At 37.2% G+C, this 19,220-nt stretch overlaps 3 protein-coding genes across 3 annotated transcripts; 2 read left to right on the top strand and 1 right to left on the bottom strand.

Moving 5' to 3' along the window:
* Positions 1-733: 733 nt before the first annotated feature.
* On the top strand, positions 734-3,216 carry LOC140175988 (uncharacterized). Its single transcript, XM_072205823.1, has 2 exons — positions 734-1,166; positions 1,388-3,216. Exon 2 carries the CDS (start codon positions 1,389-1,391, stop codon positions 3,117-3,119), a length of 1,731 nt encoding a protein of 576 aa, XP_072061924.1. The 5' UTR covers positions 734-1,166; position 1,388; the 3' UTR covers positions 3,120-3,216.
* A 10,278-nt stretch (positions 3,217-13,494) lies between these two features.
* Positions 13,495-16,462, top strand: LOC112723604 (uncharacterized). Its single transcript, XM_025775030.3, has 2 exons — positions 13,495-15,099; positions 15,733-16,462. The coding sequence occupies exons 1-2, from the start codon at positions 14,011-14,013 to the stop codon at positions 15,889-15,891; spliced, it is 1,248 nt and encodes a 415-aa protein (XP_025630815.1). The 5' UTR covers positions 13,495-14,010; the 3' UTR covers positions 15,892-16,462.
* LOC112723605 (uncharacterized) lies at positions 16,344-17,951 on the bottom strand. The gene is made up of 3 exons (XM_025775031.2): positions 17,513-17,951; positions 17,218-17,418; positions 16,344-16,584 (listed from the first exon to the last, which is right to left on the bottom strand). Exons 1-3 carry the CDS (start codon positions 17,621-17,623, stop codon positions 16,549-16,551), a joined length of 348 nt encoding a protein of 115 aa, XP_025630816.1. The 5' UTR covers positions 17,624-17,951; the 3' UTR covers positions 16,344-16,548.
* Positions 17,952-19,220: the final 1,269 nt, after the last annotated feature.

Below are 19,220 nucleotides of genomic sequence, written 5' to 3'. Positions count from 1 at the left end.
GTCTTCAAGGAAAATACAATGGCTCTGATACCATGTTAGAAACAAGAGACTAGACTGGAGAAAGGATTTGTGTGTCTATTCAAGTTGTCTAGAATAATACAATATAAAAGGGTATTTATGGTACTAAAAGAATCGTAATAATAAAGACGTAATCTCCTATAATAAATATTCAGATATACTAAATAATGCTAATTAATCCTAATTGATCCTAATTATATTCTAATAACACTGATGAAAAAAGATACCACTAATAATTATATCTCTAATACTTCCTAAACCTTCTAATAAACACATTGTACAAATATTCTATTAGCTCCCTATACTTTTTCTTTAAATAAAAGTAACACTTTTATAACTTATAAAAATTAAATTTTACAGTCTATTATTTAATAGTCAAAATAAAATATTTTTGTATAAATACAATTATAAAATTTTTATTGAAATATCCATCAAATTATAATACCGAAACTTTTCCAATGTTAAAGGCGAAATAGATTGACGAGAAAGAATAATTTTTAAATAAATTAATTAGTATTTTAGATTCATTATTATTTTTAATTTAAATTTTAGAAATGCTAATAAAATAGAAGTTCATTTTAAACTCAACTTAAATGACAGAAGAGTAACAACATTCATTTATTCTTAGAATACACACACAACTTTCAAGGCAAAAAAAAAGGGTAAAGTATACTTTTTGTCCCTGAAGTTTATTAAAAGTTTCAAAATTACCCCTAAGTTTCAATTTGTTTCAATTTTATCCCAAAAGTTTTCGATTTGCATCAATTTTATCCTTTAAGTTGACGCCGTTTAAATTACTCACAGACGTTAGTGATATGGCAAAGTATAGTGTGTGATGTGGCAAGAAATGTGAAACCCCCAAAATATCCATGGCTGAGTTATACCAAGTAAACCAATTGGCATCCTTTTTCAAACATAACCCGTTTGTCTTCCCTTTGCCAGTAAGGAACATCGCCAGAGAAACAGAGTCACAGGAGGAAGGTTGGTGGGTGGTTAGACGTCGCACCGTCAACTACAGTCCGCCACAGCGACGTGCAGGACGGCGCATGTTGTGACGCCGTCGAGACTGAGGGAGGAGTCTGGGATAGCATTCAGTCATCAACCATTCAAACGTGGATAGCGCCATTCTGATTAAGGTTTCTGACGAGGTAGGCCACCATTCTAGTCAATTTTGCTACTTTGATGTCTGAACGGTTAGGATTTAGGGTTTTTTTTTTTATCACTGTTGATTGCTGTTAGGATTCTATTGCATTGAGGGATTGAGGGATTTCTGTTCTGTTTTAGTGAAAAATATAACTTTGAGGTGGTCTATATTTTTTAATGATTAGTTACTCTGTTCTTTGGTCTGAACATCTTTTTATAACGGCAGGATGGATGATTTCAGTGTTAGAGTTCATCACAGGGGTAGGTTTTGTAGTGATAAGGGAAAAAATGAGTATATTGATGGTGAGGTGACAACGGTTGACTGGTGTGACAGAGATAGATGGAGTGTTATAGAAGCTTATGATGTGGTTGGAAAACTTGGGTACATTGCTGAAAACATTGGGGTACTGTGGTATAAAGATACTGAATTAGGATTAGAAGGGTTGAAGTTGTTGAAAGGTGATGAAGAAGCAATGGAAATGGCAAATATAGGAGTTGAAAAAAAGGTAGTTGATTTGTATGTGGTGCATAAGGCTTCAATCCCTGATGATTTTTGTTACGACATTGGTTATTTAGATGTTGGGGGTGGCAGCAAAGTTGTTGAGGAGGAGTGTGTGGATGCTGATAGTGGGCCAAGTGATATTAGACAGGCCCAAAATATTCAAGCAGAAGCCCAATGTGGAGGGGTGGATATGGAGGCCCAAATGCAAGGATTAGTTGATGCCCATTTATCTGCTGAAGAAGTGCTACAGAATATTGGTGATGGGGACAATAGTGAAGAAGAGGATGACACTGATGACCCAGATTATGAGGCTGATTCTGATCTGCATTTTAGTGATAGTGAAGATGATTATTGTGGTGATGATGGTTTATTTGATGTTGATATAACTCTTGGGGAGATGCACCAAGATATAAGAAAATCTAAGAAAAGTAAGAGTGCTGTCGAGAAGTTAAAGAAAACTCAAAAGGTGGTTGCTGGGAAGAGAAAGAGCTCTCGTTTAAGCGATGATGAAGGATTGAACAGTGATGAATTAGAGGAGGTATCGAGTGAGGATGATGAAGCCAGCAAGAAGAAATTTCCCGTTCACAAGGAGTTGAAGGATATGAGTAAGTATCAGTGGGAGGCTGGAACTCTCTATGCAACAAGAGAGGAGTTCAAGGAAGCTGTGACATCATATGCTGTTCATACTGGGAGAAACATAAAATTTCCAGTGGTGGACAATGTCCGGGTGAGGGCTAAGTGTGGAGATGGTTGTGAATGGTTTGCATATGCGGTGAAGATGGCCAATGAAGATAGTTGGCAGCTAAGAACAGTTAATGATCATCATTCTTGTAACACTGTATTTGACATAAAAGTGATGAAGTCGAAGTGGCTGGCGAAGGTCTTCAGGAGAAAAGTAGAAGAGAATCCGAAGTTGAAGCTGGGCACCATACAAAGTAGGACTCTTAGGAAGTGGAATGTGCAGATTTCAAGAGCAAAGACATTTCGGGCCAAGCAGATTGCACTGGTTGACATTAATGGAACTTTTAGGGAGCAGTATAGAAGACTTTACGACTATTGCCATGAGTTGCTGCGCACCAATCCTGGTTCATCTGTGAAGCTGCATGTTCAATTACCTCCAGCAGCCCAAACTGAGCACCCCGATACAACAGTCGACTTAAGTCCACGATTTCATAGGATTTATATGTGCTTAAAGGCTTGCAAGGAGAGTTTCATGAAGTGTAGGCCTATGATAGGGCTTGATGGTTGCTTTTTGAAGACACCATATGGAGGATGGCTATTGGTTGCTTTGGGGTGGGATCCGAATGACCAGATGCTACCTATAGCATATGCGGTCGTGGAGGCTGAGACAAAAGATTCATGGACGTGGTTCCTCTCAAACCTAATTGATGATATAGGAGCGGATAAATTATTACGTAGCACGTTCATGTCTGACCAACAAAAGGTAATTTACTAACCTGTATTTTAGTGTAATTAAGATTTTGCACTATATTTTTATGTCTAGTTATAATTAGTTAATGTTAATGTTCTTGTAATGTTCTTTTATAATTAGCACGTTCATGGCTTCTGCACTATATGTTATTGTTCTTGTAATGTTCTTTTATAATTAGCACGTTCATGGCTTCTGCACTATATGTTATTGTTCTTATAATTAGCTAGTCATGTGGCTTATGCACTATATGTAATGTTCTTTTATAATTAGTTAGTAATTGCTGTACCTATATGTTAATGTTCTTGTAATTGACTTTTATAATTAGTTATAAATTGCTGTGAATTAGCTAGTCATGTGGCTTCTGCACTATATGTTAATTAATTGTAATGTTCTTTTATAATTAGTTAGTAATTGTTGTACCTATATGTTAATGTTCTTGTAATGTTCTTTTATAATTAGTTATAAATTGCTGTGAATTAGCTAGTCATGTGGCTTCTGCACTATATGTTAATGTAATTGTAATGTTCTTTTATAATTAGTTATAAATTGCTGTACCTATATGTTAATGTTCTTGTAATGTTCTTTTATAATTAGTTATAAATTGCTGTGAATTAGTTAGTCATGTGGCTTCTGCACTATATCTTGCTGTTCTTGTAATGTTCAACATATAATTAGTTATATGTTGCTGTTATAAATTGCTGTGAATTAGCTAGTCATGTGGAGAGCTGCACTATATGTTAATGTTCTTGTAATGTTCTTTTATATATAGTTATAAATTGCTGTGAATTAGTTAGTCATGTGGCTTCTGCACTAAACTAATTATTTGATCATTATATTAAAATTGTGCACTTTGCACCAACAGGGCCTGGTGCCAACGTTTGATGAATTACTTCCAGGTGTTGATCACAGATTCTGTGTGAGACACCTTTATGCCAACTTCAAAAAAAAAATTTCCAGGGCTGAATCTTAAGAAAAGGATGTGGAGAGCTGCAAAATGTACATATCTAGCAGCATGGGAAAAGGAGTTGATGGAAATCCGAGCCATTAGTGAGGGTGCCTATCGACACTTGATAGGAATTCGTCCAAAGTATTGGACTAAATCAAGGTTTGAATTCTATCCTAAATGTGACGCTCTTGTCAATAATATGTGTGAAAGCTTTAACTCTGCAATTGTTGAATCAAGGGAAAAACCAATATTGACAATGCTAGAAGATATTAGAGTTTATTTGATGAAGAGATGGACTGAAAATAGGGTACTTATTGAGAAGTATAAGGATGATATTCTTCCTAGGATTAAGCTTAAGTTACAAAAGGAAATAGATGCTTCTAGGTGGTGGTTTCCGGTTGCTGCCGGTATTTCAAAATTTGAAGTCATAAGAGGCAGAGACAAATTTGTAGTGGATCTTCTGAAGAAAGAGTGTACTTGTAGAAAGTTTCAAATGACAGGTTTACCTTGTCCCCATGCAGTTAGTGCAATTAATTGTGCTAAGGATGATATTCGAAAATATGTTTCAAGTTGTTACACTAAAGCTGCTTATGTGGCTTGTTATACCCCCATGATTAACCCTTGTAATGGACATACAATGTGGGAGAGAACTACCCACCCAGATGTGATGCCTCCACCACATAGAGTGCCAATTGGGAGGCCTAAGAAGAAAAGAGCAAGGGGGAGGGTGAAGAACCACAGGGCCCAAGCACATCTAGGCTGGGGTTACAACAAAAATGCTCTCGTTGTCTGAAATTGGGTCACAACAAGCGAGGCTGCCCTCTTAGAAGGCCAAACGTGAGTACTTGTCTAGTAAATATAGTTTTATACATAACACTGTTTCTTATGCTGTTTACCTCTTTATAACTGTAACTTGTTGCTGTTTTTTGTTCATGTCCATCATAGGAAACAACTGCTGCCCCATCCTCAGCATCGCCAGCCCAAAACAATAATGCTGGAACTGCTACAACATCACCAGTCCAGCACAGCACTGCAAGGAATGCTGGATCTACTGGCTCAGTGCATAAGAGTACCAGGTTGGCCAGTGTTGCAGCAAGGCCTAATACCCAACCAAATGCACACAAAAAATTTCAGCCACCAAGACCAACTAGAATTCTTAGGAGCAACTCTACTTCAACTGCACAGGGACAACCCTCATCACAAGGGAGTCAGACTCAGAGTGCTCTCACAGGGTCTTAGTTGTCTCACATCTTGTGTTTGGTGTTTATTTTGGAAGATTGAAAAATGTTGGCATTTTGTATTATGACTTATGACTTATGACTCCAATTCTTCCTTTGTTGCTGAATTATTTTGCTTAGGACTTATGTAATTAAGTTTTTACTTTGGTTATGACTTATGTTAACTAGAGATTATGTTGATTAACAACTTATGTTATTTTGATAATGACTAATATGATGGATTCCTTCATGCAAATTTATTTTAGTGCACTGCTGAAATTATCCCTCATTACTTGAGTTTGTCTCTGCCACAACAGGTTCTTAATGCCAATTTTAGTGCCAAACTATTTTAATTCTTTCAGGGATATTTTTGAAACATAAATTAAACTTCAAGGACAACTATATTAACAAGTTTTCGAGTTGAGTACAGTTTTGTAACTGATTACAACCAGTCAATCTATTCTTACTTCTGCTAATTTCAGCTGTCCCAAACGCATTAATACCCTAATCTCAAATGGGTTCCATTCTTCACCCACAAATAAACCATTAAAATCACCATAAACCAACCCAACACACCAAAAATAACAGCCACCAACAGTTTGCATTTAGCATAAACTAATTTAGTCTTCAAGGTGGAAATCTTCATCTTCAACCTTGCAACCTCAGCCTCTTCTGTCTCTGCAACTCCATCTGCCCAGGAAAAAAATGTGCACTCCTTCCCAATCTGCAACATAAACAAAAAAAAAAGAACTTGAAGAAACTCATGAAGACATCAAAATAAAAAGCACTCAAAACTAACATCAAAGTATACACAGCCCCAAAATCTCCGGCCGGGATTTTCTGGTGTCTTCGACCATCTCAGTACAGGGGGTTCACCACAGTTGCATATAAGCGTTCGTCGTCTCCGACTGCTTTTTTGTGATGATACCGAGCCTTGGGAAGCCATTCGTTAGGGTTTCTTATTCTTACACACAGTGAAGAAGATGAAGAGGAAGACGTAAATGAAGAAGTTAATTTTAGGGTTTGAGGTTGTGATTTTTAGCCATATCATTTTTGTAATATAAATTTTTAAACAAAAAATTAAAAATTATTTTAAAAAACGTTTTAGAAATGACTCACACACATAGTTGCCACATAGAACTCCTTTATTGCCACGTCACTAACGTCTGTTAGTGATTTCAACGATGTTAACGTTCAGGGATAAAATTGATGCAAATCGAAAACTTTTGGGATAAAATTGAAACAAATTGAAACTTAGGGGTAATTTTGAAACTTTTAGTAAACTTCAGGGACAAAAAGTATACTTTACCCCAAAAAAAAATGTCTTCATCATACATGTGAATATTTAAATACATTGATGAAATTAAATTTATTTAGAGGTAAAAAACTAATTTAAAATTTCATGTGATGATTTTATATTTGAATTTTGATAATCCATCAGATTAAATAATAAAAAGTAAAAAACTCACTTCTTTTTTATTTTTTGGTTTTCTACCACAACACACTCACACAATACTGAAAAATTCCTATAAATTTAAACGAGTAAAGTATCGTTTTTGTACCCAACATTTGGGGTAAGTCCCAAAGTTGTCCCTAACGTTTCAATCGTCCTATTTAAGTCCCTAACGTTTCAAAATTGACTCAATGTTGTCCTACCGTTAGGGATCCGTTAACAGAATTGACTGCAGGACAAAATTGAGACGATTTTGAAACGTTAAGGACTTAAATAGGACGAAAACATTTGGGACAAAAACGATACATAGAAATAAATTTTAATTTTATCCTTTAATAATATCAATTTTTTACTATACACAGTATTCAATTATTTTTTAATCACATCTAAGTAAATTACACTTAATCATATTATTTTCATTATAAATAAATTAAATTTTTTTATAATTTTACTCTTAAAGATTTTTAGTTATCATGAAATATTTGTAGAATGATTAGTATATAAACTTGCGAAAATATATATATATATATATATATATATATATATATATATATATATATATATATATATATATATACAATAAAATATAAATTATATCTTTTGTCTCTAATGTATCAAAATTCTTTAAAATAATAAAAAAAATTATATAAAATAAAAATAATGTGATTAAACGTAATTTACTTAGATGTAATTAAAAAATAATTGAATACTATGTACAGTAAAAAATTGATATTATTGAAAGACAAAACTGAATTAAAAATTATTTTTATGCATCATTTTTGTCCCCAACGTTTTCGTCCTATTTAAGTCCCTAACGTTTCAAAATTGTTTCAATTTTGTCCCGCCGTCAATTCTGTTACAGGATCTCTAATTGCAGGACAACATTGAGTCAATTTTGAAACGTTAGGGACAACTTTGGGACTTACCCCAAACGTTAGAGACAAAAATGATACTTTACTCAATTTAAATTTAAGTACCGCATATTAAGTGTTTATTTGGACACCATTAAATCGATAAAAAAGATAATTTTTTTTAATGAAAAAAGATTTTTTTTATTTTCTAGTGTGTTTAAAAAATTTTTAATAGTAAAAGTAAAAACACTAGAAAAATAAAAAATATCTTTTTTGAAAAGTTACAATTTACATCTTTTTTAAAAGATATTTTTTCCTTAAAAAAAAGATATTTTTTACATAATAAATGAATAAAAAAATATTTTTATCTTATTTTATTCAAACATAATTGATAAATAAAAAGATCTTTTTATATGAGATATCCAAATATAAAATCATTTTTACTTTTATAAAAGATATTTTTAAAAAAATCAATTAAAAAAACATCTTTTTCGAAAATCGCCCCAAACAAACCGTATTGTCACGGAGAATTTTAGAAGGTTAGATTTAACAGTGTTTGAATAGTTTTCTGGAGTATTTGAGAATACTCTAGATGGTTCCGGAACGTTCTAGAATGTCCTAGAAGCTTCCGGAATACCCTAGAAGGTTCTAGAAGACTCTGGAAGGTCATAGAGTATTCTAGAAGAGTGTAGATGTATATAGAAGTATAAAGAGTGATATGGAATAATCTAGAAACATTTAGAGAGTTGTGGTAGGATAGATATTTGTAAAGAAGGTTCTGGATGATTAATCTGGACCATTGATTAGATTTAATCCTAACCATCCATTGAGGAGGTGGATGGCTATAAATAGGGATGAGAGTTAGAGTTTGTGTGTGTAAATCATTTGTAACCAACACTTGAGTAATAAAGTGTTCTTTCCACCAAAGCTTCCTTTCTCTTGTGTTCTCTTGTGTTCTTAACTTTCTTGCTAAATATTGAGGGTTAGGCTGACTTGGTCTTAGCTCAAGAGGTTGAGTAAGTCCGAGTGCCGGCACGGTAGCGTTGGAGTGTGTCCAAGGCCGTGACAATTTGGTATCCGAGCAAGGTTCGAGTGGGAGCACAAGTGATTTGTGGGTATGGCTTCTAGTATCACCATGGAGCATATTGAGTCTCAAAGGGGAAGGAATGCTATTCCTTCTCAATGGGGAGGCAAGAAGGTCCGTTCTTCAAGTGAGCCTAGAGGTAAGGACTCTAACTTCCTAGAAGAGAGAGTTTCTGTGTTGGAGAATGTTCTATCCTCTATGGATGAGCGTTTCCAAAGGATAGAACATGATAAGGAGACCCTCGAGGCTCACGTGTTAGGAGAACTAGATGCTTTTAAAGAAAGCATGCTCCAAATCGAAGAGAAGCTTGAGAATTCCTTAAAGCTATTTGAGGAAGTTCGAGTTTGGTTCGAGGAGGCAAAATCTCGACCAACCATTATAAGGGAGACGACAAAGATTGATCTCCCCAAGCCAAAGGAGTTCAAGGGCGTAAGGGACGCTCGCGAGGTGGAGAACTTCCTATGGCAAATGGAGAGGTACTTCGAAGGCCAAGGGGTGGTCGAAGAAGCAATAAAGGTACGCACTGCAGCTCTCTACCTTTCTGATAATGCTACTTTGTGGTGGAGAAGAAAGTGCGTAGATATGGAAAAGGGTACTTGCAACATAGCCACATGGGAAGATTTCAAAAGGGAGTTGAAAAGACAATTCTTCCCTGAGAATGTGGTTTATGAAGCAAGGAAGAAGTTAAGGGAGTTGAAGCACAAGAGTACGATTAGCGACTACGTAAAGGACTTTACTACTCTCACGCTTCAAATCCCCAACTTAGCATCAGAGGATGCATTGTTCTTCTTCATTGATGGACTCCAACCTTGGGCAAAGCAAGAACTACAAAGAAGGAATGTTAAGGATGTCGATGAGGCCATCGTGGTGGCCGAATCACTCACTGAGTATCATAGGAGAGACTCTAAACCCAAGTCTTCCTCCAAGCCTAGTTCTGCTAAAGGTGGGGGAGACAAGGGGAAGAGCTTCTCAACCAAGAAGGAAGGAAAATACTCTTCAAAGAAAGAGTACGAAGAAAAGAAGAAGGCTTTCGTGCCCAAAGGAGGATGCTTCGTGTGCAAGGGACCGCACCAAATGAAGGATTGTCCCAAGCTAGGGACTTTGGCATCTATCGCTGAGGAACGAGAAGCTCAAACTCAAGTAACTGAGTGTGTTGGATCTATCCAACACATAAATGCTGTGAAGACCAAAGAGGCAAGTACTGCAGAAAAGAAAGGCTTGATGTATGTCAAAGCCTTTATCAATGAAAAACCTGTCATGGCTATGATCGACACTGGTGCTACACACAACTTCATCACGCCTGATGAAGCAAGGAGGCTTGGGTTGAAGATCACCGAAAAGAATGGTTGGTTCAAACCCGTGAATACCAAGGGTGAACCCCTTAAGGGAGTAGCAAAAGGGGTTGAGATGACTCTTGGTTCTTGGAAGGGTCTTCTGGATTTCTCAGTAGCACCCATGGACGATTTTAAAATAGTCATCGGGCTCGATTTACAAAGGAAGGAAAATATAATACCTATGCCATACTACGACGTAGTATGCGTCATGGAGAAAGGGTCTCCGTGCATGGTCCCTACAGTCTCTAAAGTTGGAGGACCGCCGATACTCTCTGCTATGCAACTCAAGAAAGGGTTCAAGAAGGGAGAGATTACATATTTGGCTCTACTACAAGAGGAGTCAACACTTGAAAGAGAAGACGTTCCTCCCGAAATCAAGGAAGTCCTTGAAGAAAATAAGGATGTGATGCCTCCCGAGTTGCCAAAACAACTACCACCTAGGAGGAAGGTGGACCACAAGATTGAATTGGAGTTAGGAGCAAAACCGCCCGCCTCAACACCGTATAGAATGGCACCGCCAGAACTCGAGGAGTTGAAGAAGCAACTCAAGGATTTGCTAGATGCTGGGTTCATCCGTCCATCGAAGGCACCTTATGGCGCACCAGTCTTATTCCAAAAGAAGCATGATGGTTCATTGAGGTTATGCATCGACTATCGAGCACTTAACAAGCTAGATTTGAGGTCAGGATATCACCAAGTGAGAATTGCCGATGGTGATGAGCCTAAGACCACGTGTGTCACGAGGTATGGATCGTATGAATGGTTGGTGATGCCTTTTGGCTTGACCAATGCTCCTGCGACCTTCTGTACCTTGATGAATGAGATCTTTCGACCTTACCTTGATCGGTTTGTAGTGGTCTACTTGGATGACATTGTTGTCTATAGCAATACTTTGGAGGAACATGTAGAACACTTACGAACCGTGTTCAAGATCTTGCGAGAGAATAACCTATATGTGAAGAAGGAAAAGTGTTCCTTTGCAAGGGATGAAGTCCACTTCTTGGGACACATCATTAAAGGTGGAACTCTCTGCATGGATCAAGGAAAGGTGAAGGCTATCAAAGAGTGGGAGCCGCCAAACAAGGTATCTGAATTGAGGTCATTCCTTGGGTTGGCTAATTACTATCGAAGGTTTATCAAGGGATACTCCGCTAAGGCTGCACCATTAACTGATCTTCTCAAGAAGAATCACTCTTGGGAATGGTCAAAGGAGTGTCAAAAGGCCTTTGATGAGTTGAAGGCTGCTATCACAGAAGGACCAGTACTAGCACTACCCGACTACTCAAAGGTATTTGAAGTCCACACTGATGCTTCTGACTACGCTATTGGAGGAGTTCTGATGCAAGAAGGACATCCTATTGCCTTTGAGAGTCGCAAGTTGAATGATACAGAGAGGCGATACACTGTCCAAGAGAAGGAGATGACCGCGGTGGTGCATTGTCTGAGAACTTGGCGTCACTACTTGCTTGGTTCACACTTCATCGTCAAGACAGACAATGTGGCTACAAGCTACTTCCAAACTCAAAAGAAGTTAAGCCCCAAACAAGCTAGGTGGCAAGACTTCTTGGCTGAGTTTGATTTCGAATTCGAATACAAGTCAGGCAAGACTAATGTCGTAGCAGATGCGCTGAGTCGCAAGGCTGAGTTAGCGGCCATTTCTATGGTGGAAGGAGATATTATGCATATCATCAAGGAAGGGTTGCATCACGATCCATTAGCCAAGAAGTTGGTGGAGTTGGCTAGAGAAGGTAAGACCAAAAGATTTTGGTTAGAAAATGACCTTCTCTACACAAAAGGGAGAAGACTATACGTTCCTAAATGGGGCAATCTGAGAAGGAAGTTGGTAAGAGAATGCCACGACACCAAGTGGGCTGGTCACCAAGGTCAGCGAAGGACCTTAGCACTCATTGAATCTTCTTATTATTGGCCTCAAATGAGAGATGAAGTGGAGAGCTATGTGAAGACTTGTCTTGTGTGCCAACAAGATAAGATTGAAAACAAGACACCAAGTGGGTTGTTGGAACCTCTGCCTCCATCAGAGCGACCGTGGGAAAGTGTCTCTCTAGATTTCATCTCTGCCTTACCGAAGTCCGAGGGGTTTGGATCTATTCTCGTAGTAGTGGATCGATTTTCGAAGTATGTTACCTTTATACCTGCCCCTACTGACTGCACTGCAGAGGAAGCAGCACGACTATTCTTCAAGAATGTGGTGAAGTACTGGGGATTGCCTAAGAGCATCATTAGTGATCGAGATCCACGCTTCACAGGACGACTATGGACAGAGCTGTTCAAAATCCTTGGGTCGGAGCTTCATTTCTCAACAAGCTTCCATCCTCAAACCGATGGGCAGACTGAGAGAGTGAATGCTTTACTTGAGTGTTACTTAAGGCATTTTGTAAGCGCTAATCAGAAGGATTGGACAAAACTCCTAGACATTGCTCAATTCTCATACAATCTGCAAAGGAGCGAGTCTACAGGGAAGAGCCCATTTGAGATTGTGACTGGACAACAGCCGCTTACACCTCACTCTCTTTCTTCCTCTTACTCAGGAAAGAGCCCTGGAGCTTATCATATGATTAAGTCATGGGAAGAACAAGCAGATGTCACTCGTTCTTACCTCGACAAAGCTGCCAAGAGGATGAAGAAATGGGCAGATAAGAAGAGGAGGCATGCAAGCTATCAAGTGGGAGACAAGGTAATGATCAAACTTCTTCCACAACAATTCAAAGCCTTTCGCAAGGTTCATAAGGGTTTAATCCGCAAATACGAAGGACCATTTGAGATCATTGGACGTGTTGGGGAGGTTGCTTATAAAGTACAACTCCCTCCCTCTATGAAGATCCACCCGGTCTTCCATGTGAGTATGCTTAAACCATATCATGAGGACCAAGACGAACCGAGTAGAGGTAACTCGAGTCGTGCTCCGCCTGTGGTGATTAGATCTTTTGACAAAGAAATCGAAGAGATCCTAGCTAATCGCGTCGTGCGACGAAGAGGAGTACCACCAAGTATCAAATACTTGATCAAGTGGAAAGGGCTCCCGATAACTGAAGCTAGCTGGGAAACTCGCGAAGATCTGTGGCAATTCCAAGAACACCTAGAGCGCTATCATGAACAGAACGCGACGAGGACGTCTGCGCATTAGGTGGGGGAGAATGTCACGGAGAATTTTAGAAGGTTAGATTTAACAGTGTTTGAATAGTTTTCTGGAGTGTTTGAGAATACTCTAGATGGTTCCGGAACGTTCTAGAATGTCCTAGAAGCTTCCGGAATACCCTAGAAGGTTCTAGAAGACTCTGGAAGGTCATAGAGTATTCTAGAAGAGTGTAGATGTATATAGAAGTATAAAGAGTGATATGGAATAATCTAGAAACATTTAGAGAGTTGTGGTAGGATAGATATTTGTAAAGAAGGTTCTGAATGATTAATCTGGACCATTGATTAGATTTAATCCTAACCATCCATTGAGGAGGTGGATGGCTATAAATAGGGATGAGAGTTAGAGTTTGTGTGTGTAAATCATTTGTAACCAACACTTGAGTAATAAAGTGTTCTTTCCACCAAAGCTTCCTTTCTCTTGTGTTCTCTTGTGTTCTTAACTTTCTTGCTAAATATTGAGGGTTAGGCTGACTTGGTCTTAGCTCAAGAGGTTGAGTAAGTCCGAGTGCCGGCACGGTAGCGTTGGAGTGTGTCCAAGGCCGTGACAGTATGGTTTATAATTGACTACTTGAGCTAAGACCTCTGATTTTTTTTCCCACAAAATGAGAATATTACAAGCAACAAGTTTGGACTTATTGTTATGTCCAGAGTGGTTATTCGGTTTTGGGCCTTTCTCCTTACAATAATTTTCCCATGATCCAATATATATGGCCCAAATACATAGATTTCACTTAAGTTGAAAAAGAAAAGGAAAAAAGAAAAGGAAAAGAAGAAGCAAATATAGGGTTTGGATGTTGAAATTGTTCATTGTTCATCTCAAAATCCGTAATTCCTAATTGATAATTGCAAATCCCTAACCCCTAATTGAATCATGGATTCTCTGTTAGCGAGCTACGCTTCTTCAGACGAAGAAGAAGATGAGCAACAACAGCAGGAACTAACCGCAGCTGTTCCCTCCAAAACGACATCGTTTTCCAGCAGCGGTGTCTCCTCTCTTTTCTCTTCTCTTCCTCAACCCAAATCTTCTCCTTCTTCGCTGTTTCAATCTCTTCCTCAGCCGAATCAACATTCAGTTACCGCAATCCATGACAACGACGACACGTCTGCACCCTCTTCCTCCAAATTCACCGGAAGCTCTTCCCTTTTCACTTCCCTCCCTAAACCTAAATCCCAAATCCAACCACCACAACCACAACCCAAAAAGGTGGTTCAATTCAGGCCTCCACCTATCCCCATCTCTAGACCTTCCGCACCCGACGATGACGATGATGAAGACGAAGAAGAAGAACGAAACCGAAGAAGAAAAATGGCGGCTTCAATTCAAGCTCCATCGGTGAAGTCATTCTTATCCAGCATTCCGGCGCCCCGCAACTCCGCCACCCTAGGCGTCCAATCCAGTTCTGGTTCCGGCCGTAGATCCATCATCGAGACGGAGGCGCCAGCATCTGAACCGGAACCGGAGCCAGAACCAGCTCTGCCTTCAAGTTCTGGTGTTTCGGATGGCGGTGTTGTTGTTGATCAAAATTCAGCTGGTTATGTGAATTATGAGAGTTACAGCGGTTATCAATATGGGAGTGACCAGAATGCAGGGTCAGGTTATTACATGGATGGTGGTGCTAGTTATGGCGGTTATGGTGCTGGTTATGATCAAAGTTCGGGTTTTCAGCCAGAGGATGGGGTTCCTGGAACTGCTGGTTATGGGAATGGTGATGGTGCCTATGCAAATTATGGTGCATATGCTGATTATGGGAATAATTGGGGTGATGGGTCGTCAGCTTCAGTGACCGCAGAGCCGCTGGCATCTGGGCCCGCCGAGAGTGCGGCGATATTTCCGAAGAAGAGAGGAAGGAATGAGATTCCCTCGGAAATCATAGAGGTGAAGCAGGATGAGTTGATCAAGAACCGGCCAAGAGAGGATCAGGTCAAGCTCACTGGGATAGCTTTTGGACCCTCTTATCAGGTACTACTCTTTCCCTGCTTGTGCATCTTTTGTAGTAAATTCCCTTAGATTTGTTTGGATCGAATTTCATGGTATAAAGCTGTCATCTTTTGTGTTGGTATGGTACTTCATATATAGGACATGTTAATGTTAAGAGTTTTGATTGAGTTGAAAATGTTGAATTTCATATATAGGACATAGCTATTCTGTGTAATAGTTTGTTTGTCTCATCAAACCCTGATGCGGATATCATGGTCACTTGTCAGTTTAAATCTCTGGCACTCGAAAATGGATGATTAGAGACAGAAGAGAGTAGTCAATAGCTCAATATAGGGCTGGTCTTTTGGTTTACAGTCAGGGAATATAGAAGAAAAACTTATTTGAGAAAACTCTGAACTTCCTTGTGACAAGTAAAAGCCATAAATTATAGGGCTCTCTTAGAAAACAAATTTAATGGGGATGATGATGGACAATGTTTTAAATTATAGATAAAGTGCTTGGTGTTTTACTGTTTCCATATTCAAATATTATTCGACTCCAATGGGAACTCTGTTGTATTGGTACCATGCTAATTTGTATATATATAGGGACACTCTACTATACAGATTAAATCTTTACCATATAATTCACCATATATTAATTGTTCTCTTGCAGCCTGTATCAACGAAAGGGAAGCCTTCAAAGCTGCATAAGAGGAAGCATCAAATTGGTTCCTTGTATTTTGATATGAAACAAAATGAAATGAAGCTCGCAGAGCGGCGCGCAAAGGGTATGCTTACCAAAGCTGAAACACAAGCAAAATATGGATGGTGATATGAGGGAGGATTTTCTTGCAATTTCTTAAACTTCAATTGAAACATGGATTACAAAAGGGAAGTTCCCATGTGTGGCTGCGGCCCTTGTATTTCACTGTTCTTCCAAGAGATGTGTATGTTTGCTGTGTTCTCTTTGCAAATTTAAAGCGATGATATGTGTATGCGCTGGAATATGCAATTTGCTGTATTTTGAGATTGATCGCGTTCCTCTTTCTTCTTTCTCTAGCCTGAGATCAAATGGAGGCTTGTGTGAATTCTCTTCTACATGAGTAGTGGCTTCTGGGTCGAATCCATAAGTTTGTCCATGGATTTTCGAGAAGCGAAGGTGATGGTGGGGTTAAGATTGGATTGAGAATTAAGGTTTAAGCTTAACCAAAGTCATTAATTGATTTAGCTTGTGTTTTTCTCCTAGTTCTATCTACACTAATAGTGCACTCAAGTAGACTCCAATTTTCATTTCAATGTAAAGCATGGATTCTAAAATATCAGAATGAATGGCATAAAAAGGACAACTGTATTGTTTAACAATCCTACATAATTTATATATCAAGTTTATTGGTTAACTACAATCATGCATACAACATATTTTTCACGGTCGATAGAATGATCATTAGCCGGATTTTGTCCCTCTCCAACGCCACAACTATAGTTTGATCTAAAAGGTTGAGCCGTTGAACCCAAAGAATGAGCGCTGCACAGAGAAAAAACAAATAAACTTAAGAATGTATGTGCTGAAAATAAATTACAAAGAAAAGCTGTAATTATGCCATTTATTTCATGGAAAGGCATATCTTTTCCATAGGCATTACCATTGTTGACCAACAAGCATGACTGTTATACTTATATATCTACCTTAGCAAATTCTAAGTCCAGAATTGGAAAACAAGAAAATGTTACGTAGCACCTTATACGAGTAAGGATTAAGAGGAAAAAAGAGACCACATATGTTGTATGATATTACAGGCTATTACTACTGCTAAACAATTTCGAGAATTCAATATTGAACTAAATTACATGCATTATAAGAGAAAAAAATACCATCATAAATGGAAGGATATATAATAAGATGTGCTGTCAGTTTAAAACACTTTTACACGAAATATCGAATAACGATAAGTCAGTAAAACTAAAGCAGTGAATTAATGATCATTAAAAAAAAAATAGATATGATTGGACAACAATGTAAAATTAAGATTTTTTTACCGAGTGAAACTCCAAATTCAAGGAAGCAGTGAATTAGAGAAGGGAACTTATGAAATATCGACATGGGGTATAAGAATAAAGCGAATACTTGCAAATATGAATTAAGAAAGCAGGAATAGACCTGAACATCATAGAACTTGATATAGAATCGGGAACTATCAATGAAAAGCTTAGTTTTCAGGATGTCAGCAATGGTGGAACTTAGTTTGCCATTAACAGAAGGATCAAGGCCACCAATGGAGATGAGTTCACCATAAGCAGCTGGCTCCTCAGACCCAGCAAACGCAATAGGGACACTCCCATTCAACAGTATCATCACATACTGCAAAAGAAAGAACCCAGAGGGATTCAGAGTAATTTCATCGAACAAGAGGTGTGCAATGCAGAAACAAGAAAAGAGAAGAGATGTTCTTAACGGATTCGGGTTTTCCGATTATCTTAGCAACAGCTTTGGTGGCGTCTCTGAGAATGTCGGAAGCAACGACGGTGTCGACGGGGATGTTGGTGAACAAGTTCAGCGTCGGCATTGCTGCTGCAACCTCCAAACGCCGCTGGGTCAAAGATTAGGTTAAGGATAAGCTCTATCTCTCTTCACAAAACAAGTCTATAGTACTATTACTATTGGAAAAATTCCAAGTGTACCAAAGAACATCGGTGTTCCAGTTGTTTTAACCGTTGATTTCAATCAATATATATTATATATATTTTTTATAATTCAGATCAACGGTTAAAACAACTAGAACACCGGTATTTTCGGTAGACTTAAAACTCTTCCATTACTATTTACTACTATAGTGCTTTGGAAAAGTGTTTATATTCATAACTATGGTATCCGTTTTCGTCGTTTTAAGATATGGTTTTTCCCAATATTACAAAGGAATATATATATTTACTACTATATTGGCACATGTTAATAATAAGAGTAAAGTATGTTTTTTTTTAACGTTTGGGGTAAGTTTAAAGTTGACCTTAACGTTTTAACCGTTTTATTTAAATCCCTAATGTTTTAAAATTGGCTCAATATTATCCTGCCGTTAGGGATCCGTTAACAGAATTGACGGCGGGACAAAATTGAGACGATTTTGAAACGTTAGGAACTTAAATAGAACAAAAACGTTGAAGACAAAAACGATACATAAAAATAAATTTTAATTTTATCCTTCAATAATATTAATCTTTTACTGTATATAATATTGAATTATTTTTTAATCACATCTAAGTAAATTACACTTAATTACACTACTTTTATTCTAAATATTTTTTTTTTATATTTTTATATTAACTTATAACTTTAAGTGTAAAATTAAAAAAAATAAATTTATTTAGAACGAAAGTAATATGATTAAGTGTAATTTACTTAAATGTAATTAAAAAATAATTGAATACTATTTACAGTAAAAATTGATATTATTGAAGGATAAAACTAAAATTTATTTTTATGTATCGTTTTTGTCCCCAACATTTTCGTCCTATTTAAATCCCTAACGTTTCAAAATTGTCTCAATTTTGTCCCGCCGTCAATTCTGTTAACAGATTCCTAACAGCAGGACAACATTGAGTCAATTTTGAAACGTTAGGGACTTAAATAGGACGATTGAAACGTTAGGGACAACTTTAAAACTTACCCCAAACGTTGGGACAAAAACCATACTTTACTCTAATAATAATTATTAATGTACTGAGAAATATTCTTGCCATATTTATAGAAAACTTGAATTTAAAACAATTTAGATATTATGTTTATAAAAATTTGCTTTTGATGTTTATCAAAAGTTTGTAATGTATATCCAACTTACTTCCTTTTATCTTTCCTTTGTTTTTATTTTTCATGTTTAAACAATTTTTCAATTTTTTTAACTAACACTTAGTTAACATTGTTTATCTCATTTAGAGTAGGTTTGGATTGTTTTTTGAAAAAAAAATATATCTTTTTTAAAAAAAATAATAAATAAAAATTATTTTATATTTAAATTGATTTTTTTAAAAAAAAATAAAACATTAAAAACGTTTTTTGTTTCCATTTTTCTTAAAAACAAAGCATTGTTGACTTTTATTCAATAAAATTATGTTTTAAAAAAAAAAGGCATCCAGATGTATTTAAAACATAATAAAAATATTTTATTT

The sequence above is a fragment of the Arachis hypogaea genome, chromosome 11 (assembly GCF_003086295.3).
Source record: "Arachis hypogaea cultivar Tifrunner chromosome 11, arahy.Tifrunner.gnm2.J5K5, whole genome shotgun sequence".
Classification (NCBI taxonomy): Eukaryota; Viridiplantae; Streptophyta; class Magnoliopsida; order Fabales; family Fabaceae; genus Arachis; species Arachis hypogaea.
This window is presented reverse-complemented; position numbering and strand designations above follow the sequence as displayed.